Genomic DNA, 23,365 nt, shown 5'->3' with positions numbered 1-23,365 from the left:
CCAAAAAATGGTTGCTTCCCTGGAACGTATTAGGCAGCAAGGTGCTTGATTTTTGCAGTGAGGGCATGGGTTTTCATTTGCATACTAAAATGATTAGTAAAAAACTGATTGTGCAGCCATGCTAGCCGCAGTGTGAGGCCAAGTCAGTAAGTCTATGCCCCATTAACATCTGCAATTACATGTGTAATTCATCCTATAGTTCTTAAAACATTTAATTCCAAACCAACAATGTTTGCTGGAGGCTGAAGAGAAAAGGGTGCGGTCTCTCCACAGTCAATGGGCCAAAGAAATGCAACCAGTTATAAGCTCATAGCCATCAAAGTATTGCTCCTCCCAAAAAATACATCTGCCTGAACATCATTTTGTGGCAACTCCAAACTGTTTGGTCAACTCTGGAACTCTCCTCGAAGTGATTTCCTAATTTTTACCCCAGCACCCAAAAGAAGGACCTAAAACGATCTTTGGCATTTTAGGACGGATTTCTACTCTTGGACGCTAGATAAATATTAGCCGTTCAAAGAACCACCAGTGTTTCTTCACCAAGCCAATGCTCCTTCATCTTTCATCATTCAAAGAAACTACCCGGGTACTTCTATATATTTAAAGGGAAAGTTTAAACTAAAATTACATATTAATTGCTTTGACCGCAGAGGCCTAGTTTAGGGAACAGGGTTTTGGTAAAGGTTTGAAAAGTCGCTACTAATCATTCAGCTTGAAAGGTGTGTTTACATAAACTGCTTCCAGCAATACGGAGTTTAATCTGACTTCCGATTTGAAGAGGGAAAACTGGCAGGGCGGAACGTATTTTCGACAGACATTAAACAGACATGGAAGTGAAAATAAACGCTCCGGAGTGAAGCCTGAGACTTTAAGTTCTGCCTATGCCCTGAACAAGTGTGTATGCATGTGTGCATGTGTGGGGCAATGAAAAAAGGGGGAAGTGGAAGGCCAGATTACAGTCACTCTCACTTCCATGCAGGAGCATGACTTAATAGTCCAGGAACAAATTCATTAAAAACGTTTTGTCTGTTCATTCATATATTCATTTTCTCACTAAAATCAAAGAACATTACTTTTTATTTCAAATTAATACAAAATAGTGCAGTAAAACATATTTTGCAGGTCTAAAAAAAGTGTTGGTGTGCAATAAATAAATGGTAGCATCTACCCTACAAACACAGTTGGCTTGGATAACATGACTGTGTGTGTGTGTTTGTGTGTGTATGAGTGTGTGTGTCTGCGTGCATTGTGTGGTCATAATGTGACAGCGAAGAACATCATAAAATCAGAGTGGATAAAAGGATGAAGAGGATAAAAAGCATCACTTCCCCAGATCCCCTTAATCTGGTGGCTCGTTTTTTTACAAAGGCTTCATGATTTCCATTTAATAAACAGAAGACGGACACATCCTGTCATGAAAATGCACTGAAACAAAAGAGCTTAGTGCCATAATGGGCTTTAGCCATCAAAAGTGTTTGTGTGTGTGTGTGTGTGTGTGTGTGTGTGTGTGTGTGTGTGTGTGTGTGTGTGTGTGTGTGTGTGTGTGTGTGTGTGTGTGTGTGTCTGTGTGTTTGTGTGTCTGTGTATACGAGTCATTTTCTGCTTGCAACCATGTAATTAATAGTCTGTGTATTTCATATCAGGACTAAGCGGGAATTTAGGTGTTCAAAAAGATAAAGTGATGTTTTTTCGCACATGTATATTTGATTTACATGTCATTTACACTATAAACAATTATAGTGAACAGAAATAATGTAGAAATATATCTGCCTGGAGTACTGGATCATGAAGGTACACATGACCTGATGATCAGAGCTTTTCCGTAACTGTTTGGAGTAAAGTTGCCAATTTCTGAAGAAAGGCTATTGGGCAAAGCTAGTCTGGAGTTCCCCTATTAGGTGGCATTTTTCCTTTGGGGTAGGTCATCCTTTTTGATTGCATTGTGTTGACATGTCCAGTGTCAATTTCTTAGGAAAAGTGTCTCTGTCTGTCCATAAGATGTTTTGGGTTGCAGGTTGTAACCCACTGATTTATAGTGCATACGTATCCAATACAGGCCATATGAATACTATTGGTGGTTTCTTAATTTAAAGCCTTGCACCTTAAAAAAGATTAGTATGTGGTTTAGCTGAATGCTGGATACTTATTGGTCAATTTGAACATCAAGCAGTCTGCTATTTTTTGCTAGCAGAATGCTGCTAAGAATAGCAGACCGTTGCTCAGGACGCTCTGATCAAAGGACTATGTGCAGTCATAGCAATCCACAGGAAAGTCTGGTCAATTTAACTTCAGTTGTTGACAAACCTCCATCAGAAAGCACAATGGAATACTTTTTGAATATTTATTTGTATATTGGTTGAGAGAGCACAAAACATTGGATTCATCATGGCTAGACTGATCCAAGTAAAGGAAAGGAAAAGAAAACAAGAACAAGAACAGCGCAAGAGACACCCTGTTGGTGTTCTTTTTTCAATCATGACTGCAAATGATCCCTTACATGTGGTGGAGTGCGTGACTCCTGCCAAAGAGTACGAGACAGGGATGGCGGTGGTGATGGAACAAATACAAATCACAGTGAATGTCCCAATCTTCGAAGAAAAAACAAAAAGAGTATCTACGAAATCAACAGTGACCATGAGATCGGCTCAGAATATCCGTCTGTATAACCAGAACCAAAGAAATTGCACTTACAGTACTACTACTGCAGTGAAAGAGGACTATATTGGTCAAAATAATGGACCACATCCTCTAAGCATCTGGAGAAGTTGTGAAGGAGTAGCTGGAGGTTGGAAATGTCACTGACAGTACCCAAACTCTGTAGGAACAAAGCATACTTATTCATCCCTGAACTTTTGCCCCAGAAGTGTGTGCTCTCAAAACACCCACAATCAGTTGAGTAGCCTTTGTCTTGCCCATAACATGTATATTCATTGAGCAACCATACTGTAGGTCTCCAAGAAGTTTTATACCTGTGGATGTTTATTCATTTTAGAACTCAAATAATAACAGCATCAAACAGGGAAAGGAAACACAAATCCTTTCCAGACATGTGAGCAGACATACCAAGGTTTGCAATGGCACCAGCATTCTTTACTAATTCCTAAAGCCCACTGGCACTGTTGCATGGACTGAAAGGGAAGCATATGTAGCTTTACTGTCAAGAAAATTACTAGATCCATACATTGTTTGGACCTAACGCATAATCCTTTCCATTGATAAAATTATGTTGAGTGTGCCTGGCTGGAAATCCACAAGTTCAGGGCTTCATCACACACATGCTTTTTCCCTTTTCTGGTTTTCCTTTAATTTGCAAATCTTGTAATCTAAGCCTAGAGCTGACTGAACCAACTTCTTAACCATCACGGCTATAGCGGCCAAGGCTTCAATCTGTTTTTCATTTAAGTGTCAAGACGGCATCCTTTTTAGTGGTTAACAAAAGCTGTTATTTGAAAATGATTATATGCTAAAAATTGTGTGAGGAAGTTTATGAACAGGCCCAATGGAAAGTACTGCGCCGCACCCGGAAGCCTTTTTCCTTTTCGTCTTCGACCAGAGTGTTATTTACCAAGCACTTCTGTAGGGAGAAGAACCACGATGTGCCATTTAGCCGGAGGTCAGGGTTTCTGCTTTTCAACACAGTGCATGTTTTCAACATTAGTGTCAAGCGACGCCTGGGTGATTCGCCAAACCGTTAAAACGCTGCCTGTCTCGGTGTCACTGAGGACATAGGAAAAGCAGAAGCAATGGCAACAGGGTCACACAGACAGGGGCGGTAGTCCCTGGAAAACATCGAGAAGGTGGTCTCCATCAAGGCACAGCTTAAGACAGCCTTCCTCATTTCATTTCCATTGAAGGGTAGATTGAGTTAGATGTTTTGATTCTCTGAAATAGGCGTTTGGAAATGGGGAAGAGCAGTGAATAAACTGGAGAAGAGAGTACAAGATACCTTGAGTTTGTCGCTTTTTAAATTAACTTTCTTTTATTAAACAATTAAATGACAATACCAGTCCCAACTGGAGTTAGGGGACTGTAGTGAATTATATAGGTTTTTGTGCATTTAAATGGTCAACAAAGGCAAAATAACCCCTGTATTCCCTCCAGAGGGCGTTTCTCTCCCACACACTCCCCCTCTACCTGAATCGCTTCCATTGGACTTCGTTTACTTCTGTTACACAGTGACATCAATATGTAACACTCAAGCTTCTATTGGCCAACACTTCTACACATTGAACATGATAGGCTAAGGGGCGGGACTTTTCCGACACAGCTCTAAGCGTTTGACAAATCACAACAGAGGCGGCCATCCAACCAATCAGAGCAGACTGGGCTCTGGTTTCAGACAGAGGGTGAAAAGAGGTGCTGCAGCACAGGCAGTATGAGAAAAATAAAGAGCTTTTTGAACATTAAAGCATGGAGACATGTCACTGTAGAGGCACAAAATACAAATATGAACCTGATAATAAGAATAATATGTCCTCTTTAGATCTCCTTTCTGTCTGCCAATGGGGTGTCCAGGTACTGCTTGCATGCCAACCATAGGGGTATTACAAATCCATGAATCACTTAGCAGCCCACGTCACTGGCTAAGCTCCAGTTGGCTGCGTATGAAGTGTTTATAACAAGAAGTTGGATGGGTGATAAATGGAGAGGATTGTAAAGAATATTAAATCTTGGCCATGATATATGTTTAACATTTGTCAAATGATGTTCACATCACATTAGAAAACATGTCCTGGGTAACATATGGTAACATATGGTAACATATGGTAAGCATGTATTTAAAAAAACAAAACACAATATAATTAAAACTGCACTAATAAATAAATTAGAACAATGGGAAAGTGATTTATCCCTAACTTAGTTCAGCTCTAGAGGTTTGGTTTAGAAACTCAACTGTTTTAAGAAAAATAGACTCTGATAAACCCACTGCCCAAAAACAAGGCACATTTAGCTGTCTGGACAGTTTTTCTTTGTGGGGGGAGAACTTGATTTTGGCCTAACCAGTTACTAGTGCCTGACGTATGAAGCTACTAGAAAGTTAACTTAAAAACTACTAATTCTATCAACATAGGAAACTATTGTTATCCATCACATATTACGTAAGGCAATTATTAGAATAGAATAGAATAGAATAATTTAATGTCATTATACATGTACAATGAAAGAAAGAAAAGCTTCTCCCTTTTAAAAGAAGAATAAGTGCAGTAATTATTTCCAGGGGTATAAAAGGCGAAAATAACGTATAGCAGTGGTATGAAGATAATTGAGATATTTATCCCAGCTGAATATAATTGAATGAATAGTAACTCATATTTGGCTGATGGAGTCTGCAACAGTGACTACAATGGTTGTATTGTAAGTGTAAAGTTAAAACACCCTGTTGGGTAAGGTAGTGATGTCATCTTTTACTATGATGCTGGAACTTACCCAGAGGAACCCGTGCTCTTGCACACCCCCAGCAGAGGTCTCTTGTCAGCAAAACTGTCCATCTTCAGAGGACCTGAAGAGGAAGAGAAGTCAAAGGAAGATGGTTGAGAAAAACTGAATAATCTCAACAACAAAGAGGGACATTCTTTAATCTAACAAGTGAGGCCTCTAGTGTTACCAATGCCGGAAGCCTTGCAATGACAGGAAATATGTAAATCATTACTGTTGCACTGTAATTCAATTACGGTCACAAAACATTTTCAAGAAAAGAAGACATTTTTCCCAAGATTGGGCCAAGTCAGCCGACCACTATCCTTTAAAGGTCCCTTATTATACTGTTTTTCATCGATATATTATAGGTCTCAGATATATACAAAACATGTCTCTGAAGTGTTTGGCTCCAAACACCAAACAGATCATTGCAGCATCCCATAAACCCCTCTGTTTTAGCCCTGTTTCCAAAGTGCTGATTCTCTGTCTGTTACTTGAGATGAAAATAAGGAGCCAATCCCCACGCCCCTCTGAGAGATATTTGGTTAACCTGTTAAGCACCAAGCCTGTTTTTCATGTTTCAGGCTCGAAAATGACATGCCCAAAACAAATGACTACAACTTAACTTCTAAAAGGGTTATATGAATAATTTCTTTTATCAAAGCAAGGTTACATCTGTGAGTTGGATGTAGAAGTGTCAGAATCAATATAGATGTTTTTTATTTTAAAGAAAATTCAGATTTTACATAGTAAAAAACTGTAAATTATAGTGTCCGTCCAAATATTATTTTTTACAGATAGTGAAAACTACTCTTGGATGATGGGTTAGTAGACTAAAAGCTATAGGAATCCAAAGTACAACATATAATAAGTACCCTGTATCAAGATTGATGCAAAACAAGTGACATTTGACCTTTTTAGAGAGGTTTAGCCAAAACCACCCCACCTCTGAGGTGATTTGGGTGAAAATGTTTTTTTTTTCATATCTCTGGCCCCCCTTGGTCGATTTGGATGGTTGACACCTCTTTCTGACCGTTAGAGCCAATAGAATCGAAGGGGGAGTCCCCCACACACACACGTTGTGAAGAGAAGAGGTGGAGGCTTCGCGCATGTAATTTTGCATCAGAGTGGACCGATCTCTCGCTCTGACATTTGGAAACGAAAAAGCAGTTTTATTGCTTATGGATTATCAGAAATCATTTCAAAGAGGACACAGACACATTGGATGAACCTATGGATTAACTGCAGCATCGTTTTTTTATCGTTTGAATGCCATTGAAGACCAGTTTTGACCAAGGTAAGCCATGTTAGCGTTTCTAGCTACCTAGCTCCACATGTTATGATGTACGCTTTCGTTTATAGCGTCGTAAATGTTTATCACTGAGTGTTGAGGTGGGCACCCCCAGATTCTGTGTCTCCAGCTGATGCTAATCGATGGGTTGGCTGTGCATCTAGGATAAGTAATAAGGGAGTTAGGAGTGAGTTTAGGTGCAGAGATAGGTTACATCTTTTCGCTCGTGGCTAATTCAGAGGCTGAGTGTTAGCATTGTGGTTTTTTTTTTGATTTTTTTTTTTAAAATATCAGTTAGCTGAGTTTCTTCCCGTTACATGGATATAAAACATTCATAGTTTATTAAATATTAAGATTCCTTAGACGTTGTTTCCTGCAAATGACGCGTTTATCTGCCCGGTACCGGGGGGGCGGTGCATAACAGGTTAAAAAGAACACAATGGTGCTCTAGGAGGAGATTCAGGTGATAAGGTTACCTTGGTTGGTTATTGGCTAATAGTTACACAAGGGAGCGAATTGTTTTCACCTGAAACTTTCAGAATCTCTTTACATGTTTATGTATAAAAGATATGAAAAAGTGGATTTTGCATAATAGGTGACCTTTAAAGAAAAGTGGAAAGCACAGTTGGTATCGACTTTGGATTGCTGACATTTTTCTGATCCTTCACTGTGTGAGGTTTTTAAGGAAACTTTACCCAAAAAAGAGCTAAGGACGGAAAAACTATTAAAAAAATTGAAGATAAATGCGCTGAATGGTAAAAAAAAATAGGAATTACAAATGTTTTGTCTATGTCCTTGTTTGTTTTGGGGATTCAGGGTGGAATTACAGCACTGTAAAACCCAGCAGGCACACAACAAAGACATTTAGAGAAAATATGTTGCGTTAAGCAGGCTGATCCTGTATTTTCCCTGATTGTCTCATTCATGAAGACGGACAGAGGATCAGGGGATTGTGGGCATGGGGACGCTTAGTTCGAGGAAGACGTTAGCCTTTGGGGTTCTGTAATTTCAGGCTTGACAGTAATCAGGCCCAGTTCCTGTATCGTAGCATGAGAGCAAATGTGACTTCCCTAGCAGCCTTTAACACTCCACACAGGGTCCTTCCTTCTTTCATGTGTCTGTCATCAGAGTCAACATTTTGAGCCATAACATAAATATCCCTTTAAGAGGATTAGTGAAAAAGTCACAACATTTGATGATAAAAGATACTTTTATTTGATTGAAGCAAGCACTACTGACTTCCATGCAGACGTTTGCATGTTTCAATGTAACAGAGGGACGTGCTGTATGTTGAGATAATACCGTAACATGGATTAAAACCTTTCAGACAACTTGGTTATTGTTAAACGTTTAAGTATTTTTAGAACTGCTGTCAATCGATTAACATTTTTTTTTTTTTTTTTTTTTTTTTTTAAAAATAGCATTAATGTATTTTGGGAGGAGATCAAACAAATACATGTGTGGTGCTATAAAAAAGCTGGTAAGGGAACCATTTTTTAAAACTATATTATAACATCTTAGCTTACTTTTGCCAATACTATGTGATCGCCCTCTGTATAATGTGCACAGAGCCTATTCTTGTATTGTTGCTGCCGATACGTTATTGCGAGCACTATCTGTTCCTACAGTGGGGATCTTGCTCGCTATCTCGCACTCATGTTCAACTTCAATAAACTGGCTAGCTCTTGTTTCAGCAAGAAACCAAACCTCAAGTGAACAAGTGCACAACATTTGTCACGGATTAGATGTGCCGTACACCGAGGTAGTTATGTTGCTAACTGAAGTCCAGTGGTCTCCAGTCAGTGCAATACATGTAGCTTGTGCCAATTCCTCTGTTTTTTTTTTCCCTTTTCATTGCCATGGTGAATATCCACGCTGGAATTGTGAGAGCAAGTTTTGCTTATTAACGCAATAAGATTAACCTCGAGCGTTTACGCATTAACGTTGACAGCCCTACTTTATAGTGTTGGAGCATCCCAACTGTAGCTCTATTTTGAAGACATACAACCGTTCTGTGCCTCATTTCACAAGGGAACAGAAGATCACAGGTCGTAAACTCCGGAGCGGATGTGGATAAACGCATTTACTCCCTTTGGAAAACCATTCCTTCCCTCTCTATTCTAGGAAAGGGTAACCTTGTCTTATTATAATCAACACCTATTTTCGGGTATTTCTAAGTCCGCCCGCCCACGGCCTTGCATGGCAGACAATCGGCCTTTTAATGTCTCACCACAGTGCACCACTGTTCTCGCCCTAGCAGATTGCAATCAGTGTCCTTCCCTCCAGTCGTACAATTCATATTTATTTTCTGCGGAGAGAATTGCTCCCCTCATGTATTGGGGCTATCTGCTGCTTCTGATTACTGTGGTTTTCTTTCATCCACTTCCAGTGCTCTTCAAATGCCGCCATTGTGTGTTGTTGAAATCTGCCAAAAGACCGGAACCAGGACGTAGAACAGAAAGGCGATTTTCTCACAAACAATGGCACAAACCAAAGAGCTGCTTTCTAGGCAGCATTCTAGGCACTGATTGACACCTGCAGAGATAAAATGTAAACTTCATGTCTGGAATGTATCTAATCAGTGGATCCACTAAACAATTTGCCTGCTAGCCTTTAAGAGTTCAACAATGAAAAAGAGTAAAACGTGCAATTGTTTATCAGCATATGAACATTTATGCAATATCAATTAAGTATTTTTGTGTCAAAAACACTAATTAAAATTATAGGAAAAAAGCACATTGAATATAGCAGTTGTAAAATATAAATTGATTTGAATGTATAACTTCACACAACTTGATGTGCATCGTTTCTTGTATTTGGTCATTATTACTGAACATGTGGTTAAGATGGCAAAACATTACTGCTTCTGATGGGAAGCAACAATGGCTTCTCATGATGGCAATAAATGTAAGTATTTGTGTACATTTAAACAATATTACTTTCCGGACCAGGTTTTTTTACCCATTCTATTAGCATGACTTTTTCTACACCACCTGTTAAATCAAATATGTATTTATATCCAAGAAATACAACAAGATCAATAATTATGTACTATGTAATGTAATGTGTGTGTGTGTGTGTGTGTGTGTGTGTGTGTGTGTGTGTGGAGACGAGAGACATGGATGTATACAATTAATCTTTTCTTCTCTACATGCCCTTATATTGAAAAAACAGGTACACAAAAATAAATGTCTTCACATACACACACACGTCTTCACAGACACACACCCACGCATCAAATATAATGTATTTTATAGCAGTTTCAGCAAGGGGGCACTTCTGTATACAGTGAAGCCACAGCAGCTTTGGCAGCAGGAGAGCTGCAGCTGACTGCAGAGGCTTGCTGCCACAGACCAACACTAAGCGTTGATTGACTTTAGGATGTAGCAGGGTGGAGCACCGTTTAATTGTAATGATATAGCACCAGTTAAAAGCCCAAAAACCAAAACTGTATTAGATTGTGCCATAAAAAATGCATTTAATAATAGACCTTGAAATTCAAGTTAACCAATACGGGACAGATATTTGAAATGTATTTTGAAAATACTCTTCCAAGGACTTAAGAAAACATATTGAAAATACAGACAGGTACTTCTGAAAATTTCGTTTTTGAAGATTTGAAAAGATAGACTTTGTGTTATTTTGTGTTTTACCTGCAAGTTATGCAAACCAAATCCTGTGATGTTCCCTTTTGGTTTAGTGTTAGGGTTAGGCTGCACAGAGACTGATTATTTGTTGGAGAGAAACCTGCTAGTGGTTTCTTTATGTTTCTTTATGTGTCTTTATGTTTCTATCTGTCTTTACAGTACAGTCAATCTTCCTATCTGAAAAAATATTTGGTATATCAATTGAAAAGGGTGTTATTATGATAAACATATTGCATTAAATTAGTTAAAATACCAAAACAAACTAAAACACCATGTGTACCATGTTGTAAATGCATTGAGGTAGCAGCATGTGTAGCCTCATGGTACATTACATCTAAATAATATTAGGTCGAGCATTGTACAAACTCAAATCAATTTAGATAAGCTGATCAGAGTTTAAATAAACAGTGTGTGCTTTAAAGTTTGTTGTTTCATATTACAGCAAGGGTATAATACTGAAGATACTCACTGATATGAGGAGCTGGCAAGATGCGCGCCGCTCGAACAGGACCGTGGCGTACTGAGAACAGCTCCTGGGCCTCGCCTGCCAACTGAAAGAAATGAAATAAAGAAAATATATTAAACATATACAGATAAATTATACATTTGACATATAAAAGTACAGACTGATATTACAGTTCAACAGTACAAGTCAAAAGAAGTCTTTCACTAATGAAAGAAATAACAAACCAAAAAATATATACAGGATAGTTTTACGATTCTAAAAGAGTACTTTTTAATTCTTAGACCTACTTGTGCATTTCCAAAGACAACACTGACAGCCGAAAATTGGAATGTCCCTGTAACTGTGTGTTAAAAACAGACAGTAAAGTAAAATGATATATAACGTTGCAAGACAAACTGGGCAGCAGAGCCCGGCAGTTGACGTCTCGGTGTTTACTCATTTTGGTCAGATAGGATGCTAACTATAGCAGCTACCTATTACTGTTCTTCGTCTACTATTACTAACAACAAAATGTGGTTGGTACCCATAAGTACAATTCTTAATATCCGAATGTATCAACAGCTACTCAATATTGGTTCAGTAATGAGTCCTAAAATTCGGAAATGACATTTTATCACTTCCCGTTCCGTTGTCTTTGAGTCAATGGTTTCTTTGAACGCGTTTGTTGTTAGAAGCATGACATATGGTCTGTTAGTTAACACAAGCTTACGAGATTTTCCCGTTGTGTTAAATGACATAAAATGTGTCAGCAAAAATATCCCACTTGTGAATGTCCAAACTTCTATGTGTCATCAAAACGATGGTTGCTAACAAGTGAAAAAATGAAACTAATTAACATTATTAGCCGACACAAGTCTACCTTTAGCATAGCGGCGGTGATGTACAGCCATGTGAACATGATGTAGTTTGTTTATAGTATTACGTTAGCTTTTCATTTCTGATGATGATTGCATTAGGCTTCAAAAATCACGAAGTAGTGTTAATGTGTCGAGATTATCCTGCTAAACGTGACAAGTAACATTAACTTGTATTGGCGAAAAAGTTTACTTTATTGCAAAATACTGAAATCTAATAGTTCAATTCTGGGTCTGCCTACAAAGATACATCATCACTGCACTACTCCAAAATGACTCAATTACACAAGGAAAGAAATAAAACACAAAAGCTGTTTGTTCAAGTGTTAATGCTTTTACAGTTAATGATCATCGCAAGTGCTTTGAGTGTTTTTTTCCCTATAACTTCTCTTCATCAACCCACTTTACAGATCAAGTGTAACAAGTGCATTCCAGCACATGTGCACAAGCTTAGTATAGACATTTAAGGATAAACACTAAAGGTTGTCATATTAAAGAGGATTTGAAAGCATTTCTGTTTAAATCATTTAAATGGATGTGCATTTAAATTGATATCTGCTTGTGTCTGCCCAATCTGGTTTAAGCTTCATGTGTTCATATGCGATGACGCAGATATATGAGGTCAGTGGCCTGTGTCTAGCGTGTGTACTGGCACATTGTTTGAGCGCAGAATGTCCCACTTACTGTTATTCTTTTATGCGTTAAATTACAGCGAAACATGCATTATCACTTTACTTGTGCTTTAATCTAGTTGTTTGAAGTCTTTTAGCCCATCCGAGGGGATGATCGCTCTTTTTGTGCAATTAGTAGCCTTTCCAAAGTGGCGGATTTGCAGCTGTGTTTTATTCAAAGTGCTTGAAACCCAGTAGTGGTAGATTAACACTGGAGACACGGGCAGGTTTTACCAGCACGGATAGCAGGAATACAAGGCGGTTGGCAGAAGGGGAGGATTCCTGTGAAGGCAAATGGATCTGGGAGGGAGAATAATGGAATTTGCTGGATTAAAAAGGAAGAGGGGAGGGCCAGAGGTTAATGCGCCGGGTTATTGTGCATTACCCCACTGCTCATCCTCGCCTTACATGGCTCTGTGTGACATCCACTGCCATCAACAACATTCCCACCATTACATTAGTGGCACGGCGTATGCAATATGCCAAATTGCTTTTTCAAAGTTGTTTTCCCTGCCCACGGTTATTCATTATATTCATTTCATTTGTGGCTTGGATGTTTTTTGTGGAAACACAGTGTCTGCTCTTCTGTTTTAATCTCTCAAATGTAATACCATAAGCTGTGAACAGATATCTAGGGCATATTCACAAGTGAGTGTGCTCACTGACACAGTGCTGAACATATTGGAGGTCTGGAGGCAGCAGGTGCTTCGGGGATCGGACGGTAACAGGTGCTCGTTTATGGGCTTTAATAAAACGCTGCACTAAAACGTTAAGAGTACATGAAGCTAGAACAATGCAACACCACTTATAATGTTGCTCCAAAAAATAACTATATTTTACTTTTTATGTGACGCATCTCAGGATCGCACTCACTGTCAGCTGACCTGATAAAAGGTACAGCTGAAGCGACGTGAGGATGTTGCAACTTGTCTCTTTATATATTGTCAAATGATTTGCTAGTTGTCTAAATATAGCGAATGTGGCCATGTTTGCATATTTGAGGCAATAGTTACATATAGGGGTGAATAAGCGTCTACCAATCAGAGGCTTGATGGTTCAATCCCCTGCAGTCAAAATGTTAACGTTTTCTTGGGCACCAACAAATTGCTACTGTAGGCATGGTTCTAAAAGTATATGGACGTCGCTTCGGATTAAAAGGTCAGCTCAATTACATGTCATGTAATGTTGTATCCTCCATGTGATTTTGAATTAGGTATGTTGGATTGGTCTATTGTTATAATTAAATGTTCACAGAACTTAACTAAAATCTGGAAATAAATTGAATTAAAGGAAAGCGGGTTACAGGTCCAACCAGTATTATTTATCATTACATTTAAATTGGGTTTTAATGTAACACTGTAACTGTTGCAACATTTAAAAATACTGTCCCGCTGATGAGGGCAAGATGCAGATTTGAAATACTTTTCAGAATTTCATAACCAACGTCAATTATTCCTTCTTTTCTGTCCAACTGTTATCACCACAACATTCTGAAAAAGCCAACATGTGTGTAACTAAAGAAAAGATGTAAGGCAAGTATGAGCAACAAACAAATGGAAGGTATAATTTAGGAAAATATTAAAATGTTGATATCATCACTGTGAGAAAGTCTTAGCCGTGAGTTACTTCCCATTATAACATCAGAATCCCAGCATTTTTACAATCCTTCAAGAAAATAAAGATAGCAATCTGTTGGCGTAAAGTTCCCTGAAGTTACCCATTTTGTTATGAGGTTCTGTCCATTTTTTTAAATAGTTGTGTTGAAATTCCTGAAGAAAAGAGTGAAGAACTTTGTTTGGGAGGTAGCAGGTGATCCCATTAATGCATTGCTAGCAAAAAAACTTGCAGTTTGGTAGCTGTATTACAAAAACTGCGGACACTTTTTCTTCCAAGCAGGTATATTATCTCAACACGTATGCAGACAGACAACTAGTCCACCACAGTCTGCCTTTTATCAGTATCTGGATGACACCTCTTTAGTGTTAGGCGGCAGTAATCTTCATCGCCTTAACAGCTCTGTCAACATCCATACAACTAGTCTGAAGTCGCTCTCTCACAAGTGTGTGAAAGTGTGTGTACACGTGTATGTTCATAGCCTGCCAGGCCATTACAGAGGGTGTTGGTTTAGCAGATGTCACAAACACTTCACAACCACTCAAGAGCTAGAGACCGAGGCACCTTCAGTGCTTACTTAAAACCCTGCAAAAAAACACAACCCAGGAACATCCCATAAACTTTCAAAACTGAAAGAAAAACAATGACGGAAGACAGCGTGTGATAACATGCTTTTCTGCACTGTGTGAATCAGAATTGGTATTCTAATTAAAGTGAAAGGCAGAAGAGCCTTACCAAGCTTATATTTTCACTGGGTGTGAGTAGTGTGGCTAAAACAGCTGTAATCCTTTGCTCGACCAATATAGAGCTGTGCAAGGATGACGTCATTTTGAAGGCCGACCTGAAAGTTAGCTTTGCAGGGGATTCCTCGACAAAAAGCAATACGTTTGTTTCATTGGATTTGAGAAAATTGCAGAAATTAAAATCTGTGGCAACTTCTGACACTCAAAGCTTTTGTTCAGCGGGATAATCTCCAAAAATGAACACCACTTTTATAAAAGCGTAAATGCAAAAGTGAAAAAAGCTAGCGTATTTCTATAAACAAACTACACGTCAACACCGCTAAGCTAAAGGCGGACTTGCGTTCGGCTCGATGACATTTAATAGTTTCATTCAGCCACTTGTTATCAACCGCAGTTTCAAAGACACGTAAAAGCTTCAGAAATTCACCTGAAACTAAACGTAAAAATGTCATAAGCTGGTGCTAACAATAGAATTTATTTCAGGCTTCTAAGAAAAAACCTGTTCAAAAAACCATTGACTTCTTGACTTGGGAAATGAGAAGATCTAAAATGCCAACTCATTCCCGGGTTTAGGACTCATTCATGCACCACTCTAACAACACAGTGAGAGTGAGTAACACAGGAGCTCACGTCAAAGTGTATGTTCAAAGGTAAAGTAAGAGTGTGTCCTTTTACACACAGACTGTGGATGATCACGCGGTTAAGGTTACACTGATAAGGGACTATGTTGTTGAAAGGATATATGTAGAGTTTGCATTTCTATATGCCAGGCAAAACTCGGTGTGTGCGTAACTTTATTAAGTCACAGAGCAGAGAATCTTCTGATGATTTTCCAAGACTGACTTCAAAGAAGTTCATTTTCTGAATGAAATATTTAGCTTGGGAAGAGTTTTGAGGTTTTACAATCACCCAGTCGCGATACCCTTCTTGAATAACAAATATATATATTAAAATGCAACTCCCAAAAATAAATAGTAACCAAACAGAACACTTACAGTGTGTTAGGAAGTACTACAGTGCAGCGTGGTGTGCTCATGGCACTGCTTCTTGAGTTTCACAAAGACCAGGACTATTCAGCTGTATTGCTCAAGGCAGGGGACGGACATTTCCCTGAGCAATTATTCCCCGTTGATAAATTGACACACTCGACCCTTCTCTGGCCTTATGACTACTTTTCTCCTTTTGTGTTGTGTTTATTGGGTAGCATTTTTGATATACACTTCAGAGGTAGTTTATATTTTTCCTCTGAAAGGATGAGAACTATCTATATTCCAACCCATGGGGCGCTCAGATACACAATGGCGAGGTCATCCCCCAATTTGTCCTGATTATCTCTGACCTGAGTCCTTCTCTGTAACAAGCATCACTTGAATGAGCAGTTATTATTCATCTTTACAACAATGCTTCATGACAATTTTCCTGATATACTCATTTAACTGTATCACAGAAATGTTTTCTTTTTGTCTACATAGTATTATTTAACATGCAGCAACTTAGTAACATTGGTACATTGATGAATAACATAAACATTAAATACTTTTCTATGCCTTGATTTGCGTTCATTTAATGCGTTGATTTGGTTACACTATATATGTACAGTATATATATATATATATATATAAAGAGAGAGAGAGAGTTGCTAAAACGTCAGACTCACTTATTTATTTTTAATTCCCATTAAGCTTAACTAAAAATAAACGTTTTGATTGGCTGCATCTGGCTGCCAATGATAGATGTATGACCTATCAATCGCTGCCCACTACACACCAAATCTTCTTTATGTGCATCTTTACTCATCGTTTGTTTTCTCTACAACCTTTAGATCTTGGAACATTTTGCAGCTCTGAGTCGAAGCTAGTGCTACTGTTGGAACCAAATACTGTCTGTTACATGGTCAACGTCGCTACCTAGTGGACAAGGTATGTACTACAACACAGTGTTGAATTTAAACGGGGAAAAGAGCCAAACCAAGCAGAGATCAAGCATTGATAACTGGTTAATATGAAATGATAAAAACAACTATTTAATTTGTTCTAGATACCCCTTATCAGCATATTTCATTGTTTAGCTTTAGCATTTGGGTTTGTGTTTCATTTGAGAGCATCTCAAGAAAATGCTTTGACTACAGCATGGAAAGTTAATATTTGTCATGTGTAAAACTAGTGACATGGTTAACTTATACAGTAGCACACATCCTAGATATGTGGGATCAAAATAATAATAAACTTGATCAATGGCAGGTGACATCCAGTAAATCAGAGTAGCCCAATTTGTAGATCAGTCAGTAGGGTTGTTCTGACTGATTCATTCCACTACACAAAGAAGTACATATTTTCCTGTTTGCTTTTTTCTTAAGCTACGTGTCCGGACAGTGGATATTATTTGACTTGGGTTTGACTGACCTCAGTATGGACATTATGTATACACAATGTTCCATTACCAAATCCATTTTAAAGACTGTCTCTCGAGACATAAAGTAAAGTCTTCATTGAGGTTAGTTTTTCAGTTTGGTAACATTGAAGAGGAGTAGAGTTAAGCTTCACCAGTCCTAAACAGGCCTGTTTTTGACATATTTTATTGATGGCACAATGAAAACTATTTCTGGAACTATATCTACTGTTTTTGTCATAGTGATTTTGCATTCACTTTTAAAATCTTTATCAACTTTTTAGTAGGGTACAATATAGCTATGGCCAAATATCGTTATATAGAAAGCCAAATGACTGACTGTTACACATATCCATCTGAATTTGTGCTTGACATGAAACGTTATGGCACAAAGACTCCTGTTTGAAAATGTAAAAAGGTTGAAGCATTACAGGCAAATGAGGTGAGTGACTTACAGATACGCTCCAGAGCTGCATCCCGTCAGTGTAGCCAATCATGAGGCAAAGAGGAGGGTCAGTAGTTCCACTGTGCATCTCCATGAATTCTGGATTGCGGGCGGTGTCTGTGCAGAAAGAAAGGTGTAATTAGCAGATGCTTGAATCATCCAGTACTATAATAAACAAACAAATGGTTTAATATTTTAAAAAGTTATGTTTTAATTATCTTCATTACCAGTGTACGAGTGACGTTCGTATTGTTTGCACACTGTAAGTCTTATTGTGTGTTATCATGGCAAAATGTGTTCCTTGAGCAACCTACTGTAAAAGCAATTAACCCAGATGCCATTTTGAGTTCTCTGACAGGCGTGTATTTTTTGACTGATGGCAGATTTGGATATAACAATTGGATCCCGACTGTGCAAGATGCTGTCAGAAAACATCATAGTTGTGCAGTCGGGAAAGGAAAAAAAAGGCTGAGATCGTAGATGGGTGAGCTCCAAGCACCGGCGCCTGAACACGGGTGGCACACATGGAGCAGCTCGCTTCCACACTGTGATAAAACTCCATCATCACCGCGAAGGGAAAGAAGCAGCCTTCATCTTTATGGAAACCTGAGTGACTATGGAGTTTCACTTGAGTCTGATGACCAAGTTCCACCACGATACCTGCATAACTCTTCAGATCAAGTCCCTCTCAAAGGACATACAGCACTACTGGAGCAGTAGAGTAGAGGTTTGAAAGAAACGTAGTACCTGACCCTCACACTTCTTATTAGAAGACTACACATAGAGAATTAAAGCAGGACCATATAAGAGAACAAAGCAGAGAAGTAACAGTCTGAGTCTGAACCTTGTTGAGCAGCACCTAATACAGTATATCTGTGGCAGTAAAATCCTAATTTCTGTATATCATAAGAACTTAGAAATGGAATGCATCCAACAAGCTGTGTAGGACAGAGAGTGAATACACATAGTTTACAGAGATGCTGTATGAGAAACCAATGTGAGTTTGGAAAATTGCACAATGTAAATCTATTTTAGTATACCTCAACAATGGAATTATGATCAGTAGAAATGGCCATGACATGGGACCTTTAAGTAATAAGTTACATTACAATATTACTGTCTCTGAAATGTAATGAGTTACACTACTTTTATATTACTTTTGAGTTACTTTACCAAAATAACCGCAAAAGAATGGCTAGGTCTTTTAAATGCTAAAATGTAGTTTAGTGCAGCTCATTATACATCCAGTGAAGGGCAATGTGGTGTAACAACTGTGTAGGCCATTAAGGCTACTAACAACTTTTATTACACGGCTTAGTTGAATACTCGATTCTGATTGTAAATTCTTAACATGTGACACGTTGTTAATACAGTAGTACAGACCACTGTCAAGGACTATAATGAAGGTTGCTAAGGAGGATCAAGAAAGAGAAAGGAAAAGAGATTAAAAGACGGAGCGCTGGACGTCAGATAAATCACCAGAAGAAGGCAGAGAGGAAGTAAACAATCACAGGAACACGGAATGGGCTCTGCAGTTTGTTTAGTATATGGTCGTGTAATAAGCGGGATAATGTGCAGCGAGGCGGTCATTATGGGGAAAAGAACCCCCGAGAGGCTGATCAGGGAACCCGACGCGAAGCGGAGGGATCTTGATGAGCCTGAAGGGTAAACACCAGGCTTACTAATCTACCCGCACAATTTCTCTGGTGTCGGAATGTCTCGCGATGTTGGTAAATTCTTAAAAAACAAAACACCATTTCATTTCGGGTTAAAATTAGTTGTAACTGCGTTAATGAGAATTGTAACGGGTAATATATTACCCAAATTGCATTAGTAATGCGTTACATTACTTCGTTACAGCAAAAAGTAATACATTACTGTAACTCCGTTACTTTTGTAACGCGTTACACCCAACACTGACCTTTACAGCCCTGTCCTTTCCCTTTTTCTTTTCTACGTCCTTTCTTTTCCTTTTCTATATGATGAGTTTTGATGATTAAGAGCAGCAGAGGGTATGACAGTTAATGCCTTGTTTACCCATAAAATGTAATGTTTTGATGTATGATTTGGTGTGTAGACATGATAAGGAGTCATCTCCCCAGATGCTACCTCAATGTCTTGGGCAAGATAGTGAACCCCAAATTGCTCCTGATGTGTGTGTGAGGGCCTGTTAATGTTTTTCTCTTCTGATGAGCAAGTGGCGTCGACATGAAAATAATATGGTTTATAGATTTAGTGCATCCCTTTTAGTTCCCAGGAAACATGGACGGTTCGCTTTGAGTTGCTGTCAGCACCAAACTCTTTCAAACCAAAAAGGGTTTGGGGTGTTTTGGACCATGTTATGTTTGCAAAAGCAAAAGCAAATACTACAGTAGAACAAAATAAAGAAATGACATTGCAACTGTTTCCTAACCAGTTTAAGATTCCCTGCAGTAACTTTAAATAAAGAACACCATGCCGTTAGAACTCTCTTTTTTTTTAAATACTAAACTAAACTAACTTGATGTTGTCAGAGAGTTACAAACTTACCGTTGATGTCAGCTTTCTCAAATCGAACCCAAATGATTTTCTCTTTTTCATCAGTGGGCGGAGCTCCAGTGTATGCCTGTTGTTCGGAAGACAGATAAGATACAAACAAACAAACTCAATTCCCATAACCAGAGGCCTGTACTACGAAGCTGGTTCAACCTAACCTGGATATGTTTGAGTTAGCCGGTTGGCCCAATCCAAAACATACGCGCTCTCGCTAAGCTGTACTACGACGCTGGTTATCAAGTGGATCGCTCAAGCCAGCAGTGTCCTATCTAGTTAGGTGCGCGTTCACATGAAAGGGGTGGTATTTGGAGCATTCGACCAATCTCAAACACGGAGAAGCGTACTGACAGCGCAGCGTCATACTTCCTGAATGAAAAGTGAACTTTAATATTAGTCAAATATGAAGAAGTTGAACTTTAAACATCCATGACTTAAACACTTTATCCAGGATAAAAGCCACATAGCTGCACCTGCAAGGTGAATACAGCTGGTAAAAGAAAAAGTGTTTGAATGCGTACATTAACAGGTTTATGATATCACTGCCCCGTCCAAGACACGAGTGGATCTGACTTTAATTAGGAGAATTTGACTCGAGTGTTTCATCAACTTAATGTGTTGCTTAAAATAATACTTCTGCATACAGTATGTGACACTGAGTGTTGCACGGCCAGATACGGCTCAAGAAGCTGACTCAAATAAGGAAATATATGATACATTATGATGTGATATGATATGAATGATAATGGCACACATCGACGTCTGCACTCACAGTGCCGCGGACTGTACTTAATGTTACTCTGATCCGGTTACTTATGTTGTGGCAGATATTTAAGTAAGCTTTCTTAACGCTAATGTTATAATAGTCAGATTGCTCTGAAGATGGGAGGGGATATTCTATTAATTTTCACGTTCACACAGTCAGTTGATTTTTGCCGGCCGTCTTTCCTGCAACGGCAGTTTTTCTGTATTTCCTCTATCCTGTAATATGAATTGATCGCTTTAAACTCCGCACACGGAGCTCTGATTGGTCAGCAGGCGGTGCTTTCACTGAGTTGATCTCTTAGCCTGCCACCTAACCTGCTCCGGAGCAGGTTTGCCGCTCAGCATAAGTTACCATGGAAATCTAGCCTGCTAAAAAGAGAACCAGCGTCGTAGGACCGGAAAGCCAGAGATTTCCCTGAAGTTAGCTCGCTAAGCCAAAATCCAGCTTCGTAGTACAGGCCTCTGTTGTTCATAAAAAAACATTGTTGTGATGATCTTAACTTAAACTTTACTGAACTATACTTACAAATTAATTTATATGTTTAAACTCTTTACTCTAGAGTGCGTTTTTTTATTGTCTATCATTTTTGTAATAATGCATACGTTTTAAGAGTGAGTTTTCTAGCACCATTGCTCGAAATTTGGGACAAAAGTGTTCACAAACAGCAGACTAGAAGTGTTTCTCAGTATGCATACTGACTTTGTTGAGAATAAATAAATTGGGATAAAAGAAACTTGAAACAGCCGACAAAAAGTTACCTGGGGTACCACATCCTGCAGGAAGGTCACCACACTTTCCATGTAAGACTGCTCCCTGTGACAAAAAACAGCCTGTTTAGATTGACAGCCCAGCAAAATGTCAATTTTCTAAAGCTGTATAGATGTATTTATCTGCATGTAGATACTTAATGTAGTGGATTTAAATGATATTGAAAAAAGTAAATATCATTTGGGGAAACATTTAAAGTGGTGCAATTTAAAAACATATTCTAAAGATGACATGAAAATATGCAACATCAATCTTCTTCAAGCAGAGTGTGACTTGTCCTTGGTGCCCAGGAACATGATTTTTTAAAGGGGAAACAGACAGACGGATGGAAAGACAGAATCATAATAGTGATTTCTAATAAAATAAATATTGCTGATGTCTGTCCTTACGTAGCAGCTTGTGCCCGCACCAGAACCCCTCCAGCACAGCGACTAGGTCGGCATGGGGAGTCCGATGCCATTTCGTCACCTGTATTTTTTAACCTGAAAAAGGTACAAAAATCACATATTATTATGACAGCAGCATAGAAATAAAACTAATCATTTATTTGCCCTGGAACTAACTTGTAGAGCACCGAATGTTTCCCTGTAGCATGCAAATAGAAGAACATGTGAAAGACAGGTAGAAGTAATTTTTGCCTGACTCTTTACATCTCAGATTCAGCTTCTTAATTTGAAATGTTTAAAATATTTGTTTAGACAAAAAAAATCCCCAGCAAAATGTCATACATTTCAATGAAATATCTTCAAAGTCTTTGCTTTAGTCAAAAGATGTTCCATGTTAGTGATCTAAGAAAAGCAAACGATTCAACAGCTGGAACCAGAGGATGTTCACATGTTTGCTGATAAATGACTAACACTTAATGAATTAAACTTGTCAAGCAATGTACTGTTGACCATCTAATCCATTAATAGTTTCAGAAGCGCACTGTACTGACTTTAAGAAAAATACATGTTGATAGGGATGCTTTAACACCATTAATGTTACAGAAAAATTAGTCCCATCATTATCATATTGAGGATTTCAACATCAAGTGCAGCCAGAATAAGAAGCATATGTTATGTTGTTGTCTCATCCTATACTGTGTCTTTACTTGAGAGAGCATACTTTAAAATAAAGAGCTAAGATATACGACATATGGCTTCTCTTGTATAGCCTGCCATACTGTTAAGCTTAGCTATTTTAACCTATATTATCGTAAGCATGTTTTCATTGAATGTATGCCTCACACACGTGCAAAGAAAAGGCTAATACCTGCAAAGCTTGCCAACTGTCAAATCGACTCATTATGGCTATTGTCTAACCAACGGTAGAGTGATGTCGTCTGATAAGGACCCTGAAGCTAACTTAGCTAGCATTAGCATTAGCTTAAGAAACTCTCGTGTAGTGATAAAACGACACAACCGGAGCCTTACAAGAGGACATGCATGTGTCGAGTAATGTAAGACTGTATTGTCAAGTAGATATAGTTACGAACCGTAGTGTAGAATGACGACTGTGTCCTTTCTTATGGACTTGTGTGAAGAGCTCTTCACAATAACGGTGTCAAAACAAAAACAGACTGGATTTGCGGAACTGTGTTGTTATGGGAAGCCAATCCGATCGCAGAAACGTTTTTGTCTACCCAATCAGCAGACAGTTAGGGCGGGACTAGTGCCTTCGTCACATTGTCTTATCATTTGACAAATGAAACATCACAAGTCTCTTACATGTCTTACAAATAGGCAATACAATAATTACAACTACTACAACTACTTGTCTG

At 38.6% G+C, this 23,365-nt stretch overlaps 1 protein-coding gene across 2 annotated transcripts in view; it reads right to left on the bottom strand.

Annotated features, from left to right (window-relative positions):
* bcas3 (BCAS3 microtubule associated cell migration factor) overlaps positions 1–23,160 on the bottom strand; it is a 325,389-nt gene extending 302,229 nt beyond the window's left edge. For both annotated transcript variants that reach the window (XM_034113221.1, XM_034113222.1), the window contains exons 1-7: positions 23,081–23,160; positions 21,993–22,085; positions 21,594–21,648; positions 20,067–20,142; positions 17,548–17,654; positions 10,826–10,907; positions 5,428–5,500 (exon numbers count right to left, since the gene is read on the bottom strand). In XM_034113221.1, the coding sequence (XP_033969112.1) occupies positions 5,428–5,500; positions 10,826–10,907; positions 17,548–17,654; positions 20,067–20,142; positions 21,594–21,648; positions 21,993–22,063 (464 nt within the window). In that variant the 5' untranslated portion in view covers positions 22,064–22,085; positions 23,081–23,160. The remainder of the gene's footprint in view (positions 1–5,427; positions 5,501–10,825; positions 10,908–17,547; positions 17,655–20,066; positions 20,143–21,593; positions 21,649–21,992; positions 22,086–23,080) is intronic.
* Positions 23,161–23,365: the final 205 nt, after the last annotated feature.

Source organism: Trematomus bernacchii, unplaced genomic scaffold, assembly GCF_902827165.1.
Source record: "Trematomus bernacchii unplaced genomic scaffold, fTreBer1.1, whole genome shotgun sequence".
Lineage (NCBI taxonomy): Eukaryota > Metazoa > Chordata > Actinopteri > Perciformes > Nototheniidae > Trematomus > Trematomus bernacchii.
This window is presented reverse-complemented; position numbering and strand designations above follow the sequence as displayed.